Raw genomic sequence first — 14,710 nt, 5'->3', positions numbered from 1 at the left:
TTTATTTTAAAACATTAATAATCAATACCCTTTTTAACACTACCTTAATAATCAACACTATTTTTCTATAAAATCCCAAACTAACAGCGAATAAAAAAATTAAAAAAATAAATAATAAACTTGTATCTATTGATTTTATTTTATTTTGTTAAATTATTTTTGTTTTAAAAAAATTAAAATCTACTAACCGTTTCCATTATTACACAACAATTAAATATACACATTTTTATATTACAAAAATATTGAAAAAAACAATTTAAAAAATGAATGATCCCATTAGAACTCAAATCAACTAAAAGGTAATGGTATTTTTAAAAAAGGTTGGTATAGTTACGGAAAAAGAGAAAGACGTAAATAATGAATTATTATAAAAAAACGAACAAAAAAAAATAATAAGGAAAGAGGAGAGAAACTAAATAATAAATTATTATAGGAGAACTAACAGAAAAAAAAGATAGAAAAGAAAAAGAAGAGAGAGACGTAAATAATAAATTATTATTGAAGAACATTATTATAGAAGAACGAACCGAAAAAAAAAATAGAAAGGGAAGAGGAGACAAAGATGTAAATAATAAATTAAAAAAATAGAAAGGGAGAGTTATAATATTTATGAAATAAGTTAAAAAATGTTACATTTCAAAATTGTTACCACTACTTTGGCCACTACTCACCTTTCTTAATATTTGTTTCTCTCATAATTTTAAAATAAATCATATCTTTCAATTCAAAATCGATAATCTATTTCAAATATTTTTAAAAAGTAGAAAATGACGTAACAACAAAAATAATGAAATAAAAACAAATATTAATCTAAGGATAAAATAGGAAAAAATTTGAGAGCAGTTAAAGAGAGAATCCCTTTATATATAGGTATAGAGGTATAAATTAATTAAATTATTTTTATGATTTCTTAAATTTATATTTAAAGTTTAATTTTACGTGAATCAACGGGAGCTACAATTCTTTGAAATATAGATATTAAAATTAAAAAACAAAACAAAAGTTATAAAATATAAAATTTAATAAGAAACACAATCAATAAAAAAAACAATGAACTCTGTTTTATGTTTATTTCAAGAAAACCATATTCAAAAGATGTCTTCTCTGTGTTGCCGTTAAAGTGAGGAAAATAGGTGAAGGGTGAAACACTTCTCTTCTAATCTGTTCTTCATTGGCAGCCTTCGTGCATTCTGAATCAGATCGGAAATACACACGTAATTACCACTTGAAATCGTTGGAACCTCGTTGAAGAACGGTTCAAATTGAGACAGACACACGTGTCCTTACTCGGTGGAAACTCGTCGGAAAATCAGCCCGTCGGAGCCTTCGTGCTCGGAACTCACGGCAATAGACGATTTCTTCTTTTTTTCCCGGGGCAGGTACTCTTCCCTCTACCCACACTTTGCCGTTGGTGTAACTCTTGTTATGCTTTAGCCTTTTTTTGTTTTTAATGATTTGATTTTATTATCTGAGATGTAAGAGGAATAACACTTAAATTGGAGTATTTTTTCTATGAGTGCTGCAGAACTCGGGTGAATCAGTGAATGAAAGGGATGAGATTTTATCAATAGAACTCTCCCCCCTTCTCTCACTCGAATCTTTCCCCTATTCCCTCATCTAAACCTTCTGATTTTGTAGCAGAGCTTGGACTGAAAATCAGGTTGGTCTCGCACGCCGGATTTTTTTTAGCTTCACTCTCAACTTTCTGGGTTCGTGGTTGGAGTGGCTTTAAGGGTGATCTGGTGAAGTTTTATAGGTAAATAAAACCTTATTTATTAGGCTGAATTACTCACTCATTTTGCAGTTGTCAAATTTCTGTATTGGCAATTGCTTCTTGAGTTCTGTAAAGAGAATTACCCATCTTATCTCAAGGGAGTCTTATAGTGTTTATGTAATTTTGGTGATTTGTTCTGTTCCATTAGCAAACACACCACGTTAAGTTTTGAAGATAAGAATACTTGCTTGTAGCTAGTTTGGTACTTGTCATGAATTATTTGCTTTGAGTATGAATTACGGAGCATGGTACTCACGTATATGTAGTTCAACTAATGACTCACTACTTGAACCAGTGACCTAGTGCTCGAGCTGAGTCTTGATGACCACACCAAGTTTAATAACATTAATTTAAAATTCATTATACAACAAACCTCTATCCTCAACAAAGACCAAAGAGGTATTGGTTCAACAGTTGTCAGGAAAAAAACTTTCCTTAAGGGTTTCCAAGCCCTTTGCGGCCAAAATCGATTAGTTTGTAGACAGTTCCTTTGTAGTTGACATACTGCATTAACAAAAAGAGGCTACCTAGTCCTATAAAATTCTTGCCATGGCAGGGTCTAGGTAAGGTTCACCCCATTCTGGATCCATTGTAGGCAGTCTTACCTTGCATTTTGTAAGAGGTTGATTCCATGGCTTGAACCTGTGACCTCCTAATCACTTGGCAGCATCTCTAACTGTTGTGCCAAGGCTGCTTCCCACACCAAATTGACAGTTAACCTTGTTCACAATTTGTTAGCCAGTCAATTTGCAGGAAAAAAATCACCAAGTCTCAGCATAGTTTGAAATAAAATCATTATCTTACATTTTTTATTTCTTTAGTGTCTTTTCTCTCTTTAATTTTAGATTGGGTATATAGTTGGATATTAAGCTGAGATTCTGCATGGATTTACATTAGTTAAATTTAGTTTGTATCTGTTGTAGTCATGGTTTAGAGTAGTGTTTTTGTTAGGTGGTGGAATATACATGTTTAATGAGTTTGGGATTGGACCTATTAGTTTACTAATTTACTCTCTGTGTATTGCACTTTTAAGTCTGTTTGAACATGAAAATATAGTTCAATACGATAGTGCTGGAACATTACTTGTCATGTCATCTCATAGTTTTCTATAAGAGCTGTTAAAAGAAGTGATTATTTTCCAAAAAATAATTGCAACTGAGCATGCATTTGAAATGTTGGTTGGTCTTTCATAAAATTGAAGCTAGGTTTAGGTACCAGATTACATACTGCGTCTTACCCACCATGTAATATATATTTATGTTTATATTAAAAACCATTGTGAGAAGCTTATATAATTTCTCAAAAATAGTTTTCAATGCCTGTTTAGTTTTGCTGTTTAATTAAGGTAAAATTTTAGTTAAAAAACTGCTGCTGTTTGTGTTAGAATTTGAAAATGTCAATGGCAAGCGAATCAAGTTGGGTGGGGAGGAAGCCAGTGAAACGCATTGGGGGAATGTCGGATGCTCTATCAATTGCAGCCGATCTTGGTTTCTCCATGTCCCCTTCCCCATCCCAGGTACCTTACTTTGCAAAATGTTAGCAAAACACTCTAATAGTTTGAATTTATTGAAAAACATAAAATTCTATGGGTCTTACTAATCTAAAGAACCTTACTGATGATTCTGTAGTTTTCAATTAATTTTAACCAGTAGAAGAGTACATTGCTAGCACTCCTCTATTTTCTCCTCCAATTCTCACTATTTGTTTGCAAATTGTGGCACATTATTCTCTTTCTTTCTAGGAAGGACTTCAGAATTCATCCCCCACAACTGGGGAAAAGGGCGAGGACTTGATCAGGGTTTTGAGAGAACTAACTACTGTCCAAAGAAAAATTGCAGATTTGCAGGTTGAACTTCAAGGTCGAAAGGTTAGCCTTAGCCATTCTGGTTGTTTAAGAATAATTTTATTGACATGGTAAAACCAATGGCTTCTTTTGATGTTTTATGTTAACTTATAATTGTCTACTAATCTTGAGATTTGTAAAATTTGTAGGATGACAAAAATGTTGCACATTTGACTCATGTGAGTGAAATGGAAAAGAAGATTGAGACATTGGACAGGATTACTACTATACTCAAAGATGTTATTCAGAACAAGGTAATATAAAATTTGTCCCCTTCAGCTGCCTTAGCGTATCGGAATCATATTTTCTAGGTTTAATCACTTCCTTGGGGAGGCTTACTTAGTAACATTTAGACAATAATAAGAGATTTTCTTCACAAGTCTCACTTTATGCTTTCTTATCCTCTTGTTTGCTTTCCTGCTTAACTGTTAGATTTTGGTTTAAGTTATCCAGATATAATTAAGCAACCTGTTATATGCTCTCTGACATTATTTCATTGTCAAAATTTGACAGGACCGCATTATAGCTCGCTTGCAGCAGCCATATTCCCTTGATTGCATTCCTGTTGAAGCAGAATATCAGGTTGGAATAAATTAATATTAAACTAAATGCACTAGAAATGTGTACAAAGTTAATTTGATCAATGATTGGCCATCCAGTGGCATGCATATTATTTGTATGTTTTTTAACAGTTGTGCTAGTGTCATTGCTGATTTATCTTATTGTGTTTAATTCCTTAGTTTGCTGGATGAAGTCTATAATGTGATAATTTCACTACTTTTCTTGTATAAAGCTTGTTAACTATAAAATGCAGCATTGTAGGAAAAACGTGATATAGTGACTTGACTTCATTTGAAGCTGTTAGATATGAGATAAAAGACTCTGGTATCCATTATAAATTACACATGGAGTTATTTTGCTTCACCATCCATTGTAATTGGAATATAGTTCATGTCTTTCTATGTCAATCAAGTGTCGGAATATTATACTACCTATGCAGTATGATGTACGCAGGCTGAAATATTTATGTACTGTGCTTTATCAGCGCCTAAGCTTACATGGGTGTGTTCAATTATTCTCGATATTTGCTTCGCTGAAGTGAATTGCTTTTATGCAAGCTATTTAGTAGAATTAAAACTAAAGTTAAGGATTATACTTAAATTTATATTTTATATTCGACTTCTGCTAATTTGGAACCATTAGGGTCCAATCGTGCTACCATGGGAGCATTTGATATAATTGATTCTTGGTTTAAATGTTTTTAATTTTATTCCTCACAAATATGAGAAAATTTTGGTTTTATTTAAAAAAATTTGTTGGTTTTGGTGGTCCTCATAAGTTTCTTTAAAAAAAAAAATTATCATTTAGTGACCTTGACATACATGTAGATTCTAGACATGCCACATTAGCATCAACTTTGAGATTACGCGTGATGTGGCATTTGTAAATTTATGCCACGTTATCAATACATCACAGGGACCATTTTCAAGAATTTTAAAATTTGTAAGCATGAAAGCCAAAAAAAATTATGGGGGACTAAAACTACTTGTAATTAAATTTTGGGGGCAAGAACAAATTAGTTGTAATATATTACCATATATCCTCACAACCAACTTTAGTTGAAAATTGATGTAACTGTTTAACAATTTTTTAGTATAAATTTTAATCAATGCAAGATAGGCATTGTAATTATTGTCATATATTTCTCTAATGTGTGCAGAAACAATTCTCTGAACTACTGATGAAGGCAGCTAGTGATTATGGTGCTTTGACAGCTTCAGTAGCAGATTTTCAGTGGAGTCAGAATTTTAAAGAACCTCCTTCAGTTTGGGGGGTAGGCTTCTACATTCCTTTTCTTGGGATAAGCTAATCACGATTAGATGTTTGGGCATTCTGTTTCCATTTTGTCTTAACTCTTAAACCAATATGCATCCTTATAACTGTTACCTGAGTACATCAAGAATCTGACTCAGTAATTACAAGTCTATTTAAGTTCACTTTGACACACTAAAATTCTTTAATCCGACCAATTAGCTTGCAATACTATAAATGGAGTTTAAAAATAGGTACCATGGTTCGTTGACATGTGAAGCATAAGCCTGTAATATTTCTTATTTTGAGCATAAGAAACCATTTTTCTGTTGCATGTTCGGAAGGTATGCATTTTGTCACATTTCATTAGGTATTTTCAAAAGCTAACAACGCGCGCAGACATTACATTGAGTACATCATGTGTAGTAATTTTGGCCATACTTTATTGTGTTTGCTACTTACATTTTAAATGAAATTACTTTTTACCTTTTTTCCAGGAAATGCTTCGACCCATTCCTGTAGCTTTGGCATCTTGCACTCGGTTCTTTGAAGCCATGTCTGCCACAAGAGAGTCATTTGCAACACTTCAAAAACTGAGAGTGGGCCATTTTGATTCCTCTCTACCTAGGACTCCGGCGGGTGATCCTTCCCAAAGAGTATCAGGAGTTCCTGATTGTTTAACCCCACCTCCATGGAAAACTGAAGCAAATTATGACGACTTAGGAATCAGAAACCACAGGAGGCAACATGCAGATCAGGTGGAAGATGTAAACAGCTAGGTAAATGAGATCCATCAGAATATTTGTACAAGCCCAATGATCTTGTCTTTTTCTTCCCTCGATGTAACATACTGTGCGTACCTTGTGTGATATAACATTCAATTGCTTTTGAAAATCAATTACTCGTCATTGTTGTTTCAGACTTAAATATTTTCCGGTCACTGGAAATTGTGTCATAACTAATGTGTGAAATTCTCTTATAAAATTCAGCGCTTCATGGAAATAAAGATATCGTTTAATTCATGATAAAAGTATTGAACTTGTATGTCTTGTTTTTCCATGATTTAGCTTGTAATTTTGTAAAATCTAATGTAAAATGATGTGACGAGACGAGATCAATCTTTTATAATTATGGTATCTTACAATACTATGATAAAGCATAAAAACGCAGACTAAAATAAATAAAATAAAGTTACAATGGACAGCTAAATTATAATTGGAACAACAAAATTTGCTAGATGTTTTGCACTCTAGCCAATTCATGCCTTACGGTTCGTTTGGCAGGTGAGAATTAGGGGTAAAATAATAAATTGAGAAGACTTTTTTGTAAAAGAATAGAGTGGAAATGAATATTTATCTTTTATTTATTTTCTTTTATATATTTTTTACTTTTTTTACCGTATAGCTCGTTTTTCTCCTGCCTACCAAACTCTACTGTGCAACATTTTGATGAATAGTGTGGTGCTGGTTGTTTGGAGCTGATTTTTTTTTTATATTTCCTCTAGTTTTAAAGCATGGTCATATCTTGCATGTTGATGTCAAGTTCAAGGAGTAGATTGATTGAAGTATATCAGTGTTCAGCAATACGCACTCGATAATACGATTATGATTTTTGGAATGTGATGAAGAAGAATTCAGCGGCATCAAGAGAATGCAAGTGCGCGGTGGTGAGAAAGAATAGCGTAAAGCAAAACGTGAAGAACACGGAGAGAGAACAAGAAAAAGAAACAGATATTGTATGTTATTATTGCTGTATCAAAAAGGTAAAATAAAAAGGTAATATAAAAGAGGCATGGGCTAACAGAATAAGGTTAGAGAAAAGCGTTACACAGAAAAAAAGGCAATTGCTTCCTGCACCATATCATGCACCCAATTTCAATAGAAAAGACAAAAATGCCTTTAATGTATTATTTTTTATATTACGGATTTTTTTTATCCGGAATGAGCTTTTGATTTTTATTTCCAGATTATTCGGAACATAAAAAACTCTTCCAGATATATTTTTTCGGAATGTATTATTTTCTATTCCGGAATTTTATTTCTGGAATAAAGGTTAGTTTTGGAATTTTTTAAATTGTGTTGGGTGCAGGTTGGAAAATGTTGGGTGTAGGAAGAATTTGCCAGAAAAAAAATAGGACACAAGAAGAAGCCCAATAATATGATTAACACTCGAGTTGAAATATTTTTTAACGCCAACTCTTGCATTCCTACAAGTCCAGCTCTCTACATTTCAATGTGGGATGTTGAATTTCATCTATCCTCCACGTGTGAACATGTTCAATAACAATTGCCATATACTTTTAAATTTGTTTTTATGAAAAAATGCATCTTAAAAAAAGCATTGACAATGGAAAGGAGCTAAAATATACCCTATCTTATTAGACGTAAACATGCATTAAATATAGACTGATCTATCAAAATATACAGCTTAAAATTTTTATTCTTTGTGTGTGCGTATTAACAGTGTAAAACCTTTTTTTTTCATTTTTTATCGAAAAGTTTATAGGAATAATTTTAATTTGTTTAAAAGCAAATAAACGATATATTTTGGGGAAAAATCTCATTAGACACGTTTGCGGTGTCGTAGAACCAATCGTAGCATTATTGTTAATAACTAATTCATTAATTATTATTTTCTCTCATTTTTTCCCCACTTCTGTTATATCCGCTCCTTAGATTAAATTTATACATACCGATTTTTCTAAATTGAAAACGTAAAAGTTAGTTAGTGTGGATTTTCCCGTGGCAAATAACATTATAATTTTTGGTCATTTAAATTTATTTATTTATTAAGTATTCATTTTTTTATATTTCTTATTTTTGTTTCAATTTGATATCATTATCACAAATTTATTTAAACATAAAATATATATGAATCAAAATAAAGTAAATAAAAATGGCGTAGATGGAGAAATAGAAACGCGGGAACGCTAACCGTTTGCATATGCTCTCCCTTCTCAGCTTCAAAGAGCATCTCCTTCTCGTTTCCCGCCCTATATATGTTGAACCCCTCACTTCTTCTGATCTCATTCATAATTCAAAAAACTCTCTCACTGTTCTTCAGGCACATTCAAAATTTCTTTCTGGAGTCACGATGCTTGCGACGCTCAAGTAAGTCACATAATCTATTGCCATTTCTTCCAGTCTTCGGTATTTGAGTTCTACCTCACAGTTTGATCGGCGATGACTTTGCAGATGCGAAGAATCCAGCGGCCAGTTACAGCTCGTCGAACGAGAAGACATCGACGACGATGAAGACCTCTTCGAAGCCATCGACAAATGTATTTTCTTTCTCTGAACTCTGGTTTCTCGCTCATTTTCGTCGTTCTTCCTATCGCACTAAAAGCCGATCTGTATTTGACTTCTCTTCGCTCTTCATTTAACTGTTATTTACTTTTGTATTCCTTTTACCGCTCTTTGCTGAGAGTTTTTGTTAGATTAATTTTTTCACTGAACAATTATCTAGTTTGAAAAACTTAGTGGAAAACTCGTTCGTATTTGATTCACATCCCTGCGCTTCTACGCAGTGATTGCTCAAGGCATCAATGCCGGAGATGTGAAGAAGCTTCAGGACGCAGGGATATATACCTGCAATGGCTTGATGATGCATACGAAGAAGGTTTAACTTAAAACACATCTCTAATTTAATATCTAGGACGTGGAGTTACTCTGTACTTTAATTGCTCACATAATTGTTATATTTTCGTAGAACTTGACCGGAATCAAAGGTCTATCCGAGGCCAAGGTTGATAAGATCTGCGAGGCTGCTGAGAAGATTGTGGTAAGATATCGTAGCATATGTAATCTAAGTTATTCCAATATACTATTTCAGCTCTTCATAATTTGACCGATGCAGAGTTTTGGATATATTACCGGAAGTGACGTACTGCTCAAAGTACGTTGTTTATTATTTTGGAAGTCTTTTGAATTTTTGATTCCATTTAGATCTGTATGCCTGTGATGTTTTAGGGATTACAATAGCTTCCGTTAAGCTTATGCAATCGTAATTAATTTTCTATACCGTCCTTTGTTAATCACAGAGGAAGTCAGTGATCCGAATCACTACTGGAAGCCAAGCGCTTGATGAATTGTTAGGAGGTAGCCTTACACTGAATGAATCTCGTAATGTTGTGTGACTGGAAAATTTGATTCTCTACTTCTCGTATATGTTTTCTCTCTGAAATTTTCTTTCTAAAAAGGTGGGATCGAGACATTAGCCATTACAGAAGCGTTTGGAGAATTCCGGTGAGAACACAGTTCATATCATGTTTCTGATAGATTTGATACATTTCAGTTTCATATGTTCATTCTAAGAACATTAATGTTTCAGATCGGGGAAAACACAGCTTGCTCACACTCTCTGTGTTTCCACTCAGGTTTTTATTCTATGCTCGTCATGACATGTTAGGTGTTTTTTTTTATATGAGCAAAACATAACACAAGTTAATTTCTATGCATCCAAACAATTCGCTTCCATTATTTTCACACACATTGAAATATTTGCCTATTTGGTGTATACTACTGATCTTTCCTGACCCCTCCAGCTGCCAACTAATATGAGGGGAGGCAACGGAAAAGTTGCTTACATTGACACAGAAGGAACTTTGTATGTTTTTCTTTCTTATTTACAAATAACCACTTAAGAACTTAAATAGTGACCTCTCTCAATCGATAACTTATGACTGTTTTTTCAACTGATGTCATCCAAATTTCATTAATGTTTCCCATTCATCCACAAATAACTGCAGCCGACCTGACCGAATTGTTCCCATAGCTGAGAGATTTGGAATGGATCCTGGGGCTGTACTGGACAATGTAAGTATATTCCATTTCGTACATCATAACTAGGATCTGAAGGAAATAGTTTGCTGTTGACACCTCAACATCTTCTGTTTGTGATTGCACAAGATTATATATGCTCGTGCCTACACTTACGAGCATCAATACAATCTCCTCCTTGGTCTGGCTGCTAAAATGTCCGAGGAGCCATTCAGACTTCTGGTGAGGTCTTACTAACCGAGTAAAAGAGTAGTTATCTTTGCAGTTTGCAATATCAGGATTCATACATGGGATATGGGCAGTTAACGAATTTATTTGTGGCAGATTGTGGATTCGGTGATTGCTCTGTTTCGGGTAGACTTTTCTGGAAGAGGAGAGCTTGCAGAGCGCCAGGTTTGTTATTTACGTGCACTTTTACCCGTTCCCTAAGTCAACTTTTGCTGACTTGAAAAACCGTTTTCAGCAAAGACTGGCACAGATGCTTTCTCGATTAATAAAGATAGCTGAGGAATTCAATGTTGCAGTTTATATGACAAATCAAGGTAAATTCTTCGTTTGTTGATATAAGAGTTTTTTTTAGGGGGAAGGGGGTTAAGTTTTCACTCCAAGTTCCAATTGGTTGTTTTGAAGCTTGTAATTTATGATAGGTAATGGCAGATTAGAGTTTTATTGGGCCTTTTATGAGAATAACGGGTATATTTATCTACACGATATTTTGGTTTTTGGTTGCAGTCATAGCTGATCCAGGAGGCGGTGTGTTTGTAACTGATCCAAAGAAACCAGCAGGAGGGCATGTGCTAGCCCATGCAGCCACAGTAAGGTTGATGTTCAGGAAAGGGAAAGGGGAACAGCGGATTTGCAAAGTGTATGACGCCCCCAACCTGCCAGAGGCTGAAGCAATATCCTTTACTTGAGTTTTTCTGCTTTTGAGAATGAAACTCTACCATCCGCGTGTTTTTTTCTTGACAGGGTTACGTGTTCCAGATAACACCAGGTGGCATTGCAGACGCTAAGGACTAAAGAGTCGCTTCTGACTTCTGGGACGAATCACAAAAGCGACACCAGTGGCTGAATATTTCTATTAACCTTAATCTTCCAGATATATGCTCACAGCTTGTATGAAAAGTGCTGTTATGCTGTTACTTAGTATATTTCAGTGACGAATTCCCCTTAGTTATAAACGTTTCCTTTATTGCAAGTAGCAAACATATTATGCAATTTCAACGTCTCACAAGCATTAACATTCTCGCTGCAATTGACTTTATAGAGAGAGAGAGAGCCTGTTTTGATATTATTATATATTAATAGTCTAAGTATGGCACAGATATGTCTAAAATTCGAGATAAAAAAAAACAGTAAATAATCATAATTTCTAGGATGAAACCTGTCCGCAAGTTGATATTATTACATGACCTATGCCAAGAGAGTATGAGCTTAATATTTGCTCCAAGCAAATTGTATAGCTTAATATGATAAGCCAAGCCTCGCTAGAGCCTCAAAGTTATATTATGGGAACAGAACCAGAATTTTAAAATTTGGCCAAAACCAGCTATGATAAAAAGCCTTCATTCAAACAGAACAGGGTCGCAATCAGATATTATTTGACCAGTTAGCAGCACTCCCAACCCTTGGCATGCCAGCCGATTCCTTCTTGGTCTCAGCATCCACCTTGAAATTGGCACCACACACCTGTCCAGAACTATCAACCCTGGGTACAGGCTTCACCTCATTAAGTGGATGCTCAAAACTGCTCAAACCTCCGGATGTCGAAAAGAAAAATCCTGAACATGGGGATTATATATGTTACCATTGAATGTCCAACATGGAAGAAACGTAATTGCAAAATAAACGATAATATAAAGGTAGTCGAGAAAGAAAAGAAACTATCCACTTTAGCACAGCTTAAGTTAAATGTCAGCGCACTTGCATTTCCCATTTTCAAGTCATTGAACTTGCCATTCTTCTCTTCCTCTTAACTCACTTTCAAATTTTAATTAGCTTGTATACTTTTAAAAGAGTGATCCTACGGGAGATGTTCAACACTGGGTTCTTATTTAGTTCAGATTGCCTTTCCAAAACAAATCTTAATATTACCTTTGGGGAATGGTGCAAAAGATTTCCCACAGCTCTTAGATACTATCTCTGTATCATCTGAAAGTACAAGATTTCCATCGGCATCAGTTCCCCAAGCAAAGGGAACACTCCCATCAGCATCCTTTAAACAACCAGGATATGTATCTCAAGTTAGAGAAGAAAACCATTGGCAAATAGACAGGAAATGAGATTGATCGAGGATAACTCACCGCAGCAATAAATGCAGTCTTAGCACTACTGTCATACAGAATAAACGCAAATTTGCCCTGGAAATCTCTCACAACCTGAGCAGCAGGATAGGGACCACGATCTCTTAGAGTCCTGTATGCCTCTATGATAATGGTTACTTCAGTAGCCGTTTTATTCAATCCATATTGTTGCTTAAGATTCGCAACGTTCTCAAGGTGACCTTGAAACAAGCAGAAAATGTCATCCACAACAGCGAACAGCCTGGCGACATAAGAAAATGAATATATTAATTGACTTTCAAGAAGAGAGTAATCTTTCACAACTTTATACAATCCAGATTCTTTTACAAAATGACATGATAAGAATTTAGGATTTTCAAAATTGTCATTTTACAGATAGAAAAGAAAGTAGAGGAGAATTTCAGTTTAACATTAGAGAGGGAAGATTAGGTAAGTATTACTCTAAGGCCTAAGCTGAAGAACTATAACCTTATGATATATGAACTTACTTTTATCTCATTAAAATCACTAAACAACAAGAAGCAATAAAAATTGGTCAAGACTATCTTAGAATGACTTCTGCTGGTGGGAACTGGGAAGGGAAAAGAAAAGGAAGGGCGAGAAAGTGATAATACACAGTTAATATTCTAACAAAATATATTTTAAGATCTGTGAAAAAGCAAAAGAAAAAGGTGCTATATCATAACCAAATAACAATCAAGGTGCTATAGCAAGGGTTACTACTTTATTCTTTTTTCTTGTATTCAGACTTAAGGTCATCAATAGAAACAGGATAGATAATTACAGAACGAAAGAAATGAAACACGGAATCACGGGCGTGCTAATAAAATAAGGAGATCAAATCCAATGTTCGGTCAAATTAAGGTCTAGCAAGAACAATAATAATCAGCAACGATTAAGATCAGGAAAACAAGAATAACTCCCAAAAACACAAAAAAAAAAAAAGAATCCAACAGTTTCCATTAAAATAATCGAATTCTACAATAAAATATCAACCAATATAAAAGATTCAATCAAAAACCCTTATCCTTATAAGTGTGAGATTCAAACTCAGAAACATAAAAGAACATACAGGTTGGATTTACCAACATATCGGCGAAAAAGTACCTCCAAGATCAAGAAACTCAAAACAAAAACCTGATGAGTTTACCAAAAAGAATTCAACTTTAATCTCCCTTCAGTTCAAACGTCTAAGACGATGACCCGAAAAGGAAAAATAAATAAATTGGTCAAGGAAATTGAACATTAAGAAACACACAAAAATGAGTCTTTTTTTTGGATCCAAATCAAGAATAAGACATCGAAAAACGCAAAGAAAATGATGGACCTTGGGAGGAGAGGGTTCTGTTTGTGAAGAGAATAGGCGACGAGACCCGAAGTGCTAAGATTAACGGTGACGGAACCAGGGTGAACGGAGGAAAAGTGCTGTGCCAGAAACCCATCTTTTAAGGATGAAACTGAATTTGAGTGAGGGCTCTGAAGACCCTCCGGGCTCTTAGCCACCGATTTGTCGAAAACCGCCAACATTTTGGGTGGATCGTTGGTTTGGATGTGAAAAAAATAAACAGAGGAAATGCAGTCAGCAGCAGAAATTGAAACAAGATGCTAAACAATGAACGATGCGATGCGCTTAATATAAGCTTCCCTATAATCCAACATCATTTCAGTTTTTACCCATTATGCCCCTTCTCGTTTTGGATAATTTTTAGAATTTTTCTATGGCCAAATGTCCAATCATACTGTTGCAAGTTCCAAAAACCTTTATTGGCGTTGTAGCCGTTTACTTTTTGTCCTTTTTTTTCTATGATTCTTTTTGTTTTTCTTTTCCAGAAATTTGTTTTTAAAAAAATATATATTGCAATTCATGTTTAGTTTTCTTTCTGCATACAATAAAACCAATAAAAAATAGAACATGTAATCTAACCTTGTATATTTATTCTATTTCCCGATAGAAATATTTTATTTATAGTATGTCATGCAATTTTGGATGTTTAATTTAAAAAGCAAAAATAATAGAGAGGAAACTATGTTATATTTTATTGTTCAACTGTTTTTCACATCAACATTTTTAACACGCTAAATTTATTTATGTGACTCTTTAACAATATGATTGGAATTATGGTTACTAAAATGAAAAATAAAAAAAAATAAAAAAGTCTTATCAATTATTTTGTTTAAGCGAATAATTTTGTTAATACAA

The 14,710-nt window shown here is 34.1% G+C and overlaps 3 protein-coding genes across 6 annotated transcripts; 2 read left to right on the top strand and 1 right to left on the bottom strand.

The window, feature by feature from the left end:
- The first annotated feature begins 1,037 nt into the window (after positions 1–1,037).
- Positions 1,038–6,356, top strand: LOC137828419 (AUGMIN subunit 2). 4 transcript variants are annotated; one of them, XM_068634985.1, is made up of 8 exons: positions 1,038–1,379; positions 1,642–1,756; positions 3,159–3,290; positions 3,516–3,641; positions 3,767–3,871; positions 4,131–4,199; positions 5,338–5,451; positions 5,927–6,356. In XM_068634985.1, the coding sequence occupies exons 3-8, from the start codon at positions 3,168–3,170 to the stop codon at positions 6,206–6,208; spliced, it is 819 nt and encodes a 272-aa protein (XP_068491086.1). In that variant the 5' UTR covers positions 1,038–1,379; positions 1,642–1,756; positions 3,159–3,167; the 3' UTR covers positions 6,209–6,356. The 4 variants fall into 4 exon arrangements, with proteins under 4 accessions (XP_068491086.1, XP_068491089.1, XP_068491088.1 ...); XM_068634988.1 differs by having other exon boundaries at positions 1,639–1,756; XM_068634987.1 differs by having other exon boundaries at positions 1,086–1,379; positions 1,526–1,756.
- Positions 6,357–8,371: 2,015 nt separating this feature from the next.
- On the top strand, positions 8,372–11,965 carry LOC137827855 (meiotic recombination protein DMC1 homolog). The gene is made up of 14 exons (XM_068634209.1): positions 8,372–8,539; positions 8,624–8,709; positions 8,956–9,047; positions 9,138–9,209; positions 9,285–9,323; positions 9,469–9,526; positions 9,628–9,673; positions 9,759–9,804; positions 9,973–10,034; positions 10,177–10,243; positions 10,337–10,429; positions 10,532–10,600; positions 10,671–10,749; positions 10,940–11,965. The coding sequence occupies exons 1-14, from the start codon at positions 8,373–8,375 to the stop codon at positions 11,119–11,121; spliced, it is 1,158 nt and encodes a 385-aa protein (XP_068490310.1). The 5' UTR covers position 8,372; the 3' UTR covers positions 11,122–11,965.
- Positions 11,551–14,338, bottom strand: LOC137827856 (stem-specific protein TSJT1-like). Its single transcript, XM_068634210.1, has 4 exons — positions 13,838–14,338; positions 12,511–12,751; positions 12,302–12,422; positions 11,551–11,988 (listed from the first exon to the last, which is right to left on the bottom strand). The coding sequence occupies exons 1-4, from the start codon at positions 14,035–14,037 to the stop codon at positions 11,798–11,800; spliced, it is 753 nt and encodes a 250-aa protein (XP_068490311.1). The 5' UTR covers positions 14,038–14,338; the 3' UTR covers positions 11,551–11,797.
- Positions 14,339–14,710: the final 372 nt, after the last annotated feature.

Source organism: Phaseolus vulgaris, chromosome 7 (genome assembly GCF_000499845.2).
Source record: "Phaseolus vulgaris cultivar G19833 chromosome 7, P. vulgaris v2.0, whole genome shotgun sequence".
Classification (NCBI taxonomy): domain Eukaryota; kingdom Viridiplantae; phylum Streptophyta; class Magnoliopsida; order Fabales; family Fabaceae; genus Phaseolus; species Phaseolus vulgaris.
Note: the sequence above shows the minus strand (reverse complement) of the source record. Positions and strands in the feature narration are given on the sequence as shown.

Coding starts and splice junctions, on each gene's coding strand:
- LOC137827855 (XM_068634209.1), top strand. CDS start 8,373: ATGCTCTCCCTTCTCAGCTTCAAAGAGCATCTCCTTCTCGTTTCCCGC. Junction 9,527..9,627: donor GCTTGATGAATTGTTAGGAG/GTAGCCTTACAC, acceptor CTTTCTAAAAAG/GTGGGATCGAGACATTAGCC. Junction 9,674..9,758: donor GAAGCGTTTGGAGAATTCCG/GTGAGAACACAG, acceptor TTAATGTTTCAG/ATCGGGGAAAACACAGCTTG.
- LOC137828419 (XM_068634985.1), top strand. CDS start 3,168: ATGTCAATGGCAAGCGAATCAAGTTGGGTGGGGAGGAAGCCAGTGAAA. Junction 3,291..3,515: donor TGTCCCCTTCCCCATCCCAG/GTACCTTACTTT, acceptor CTTTCTTTCTAG/GAAGGACTTCAGAATTCATC. Junction 3,642..3,766: donor TTGAACTTCAAGGTCGAAAG/GTTAGCCTTAGC, acceptor TAAAATTTGTAG/GATGACAAAAATGTTGCACA.
- LOC137827856 (XM_068634210.1), bottom strand. CDS start 14,037: ATGTTGGCGGTTTTCGACAAATCGGTGGCTAAGAGCCCGGAGGGTCTT. Junction 12,752..13,837: donor CAGAACCCTCTCCTCCCAAG/GTCCATCATTTT, acceptor TTATGTCGCCAG/GCTGTTCGCTGTTGTGGATG. Junction 12,423..12,510: donor AGACTGCATTTATTGCTGCG/GTGAGTTATCCT, acceptor GGTTGTTTAAAG/GATGCTGATGGGAGTGTTCC.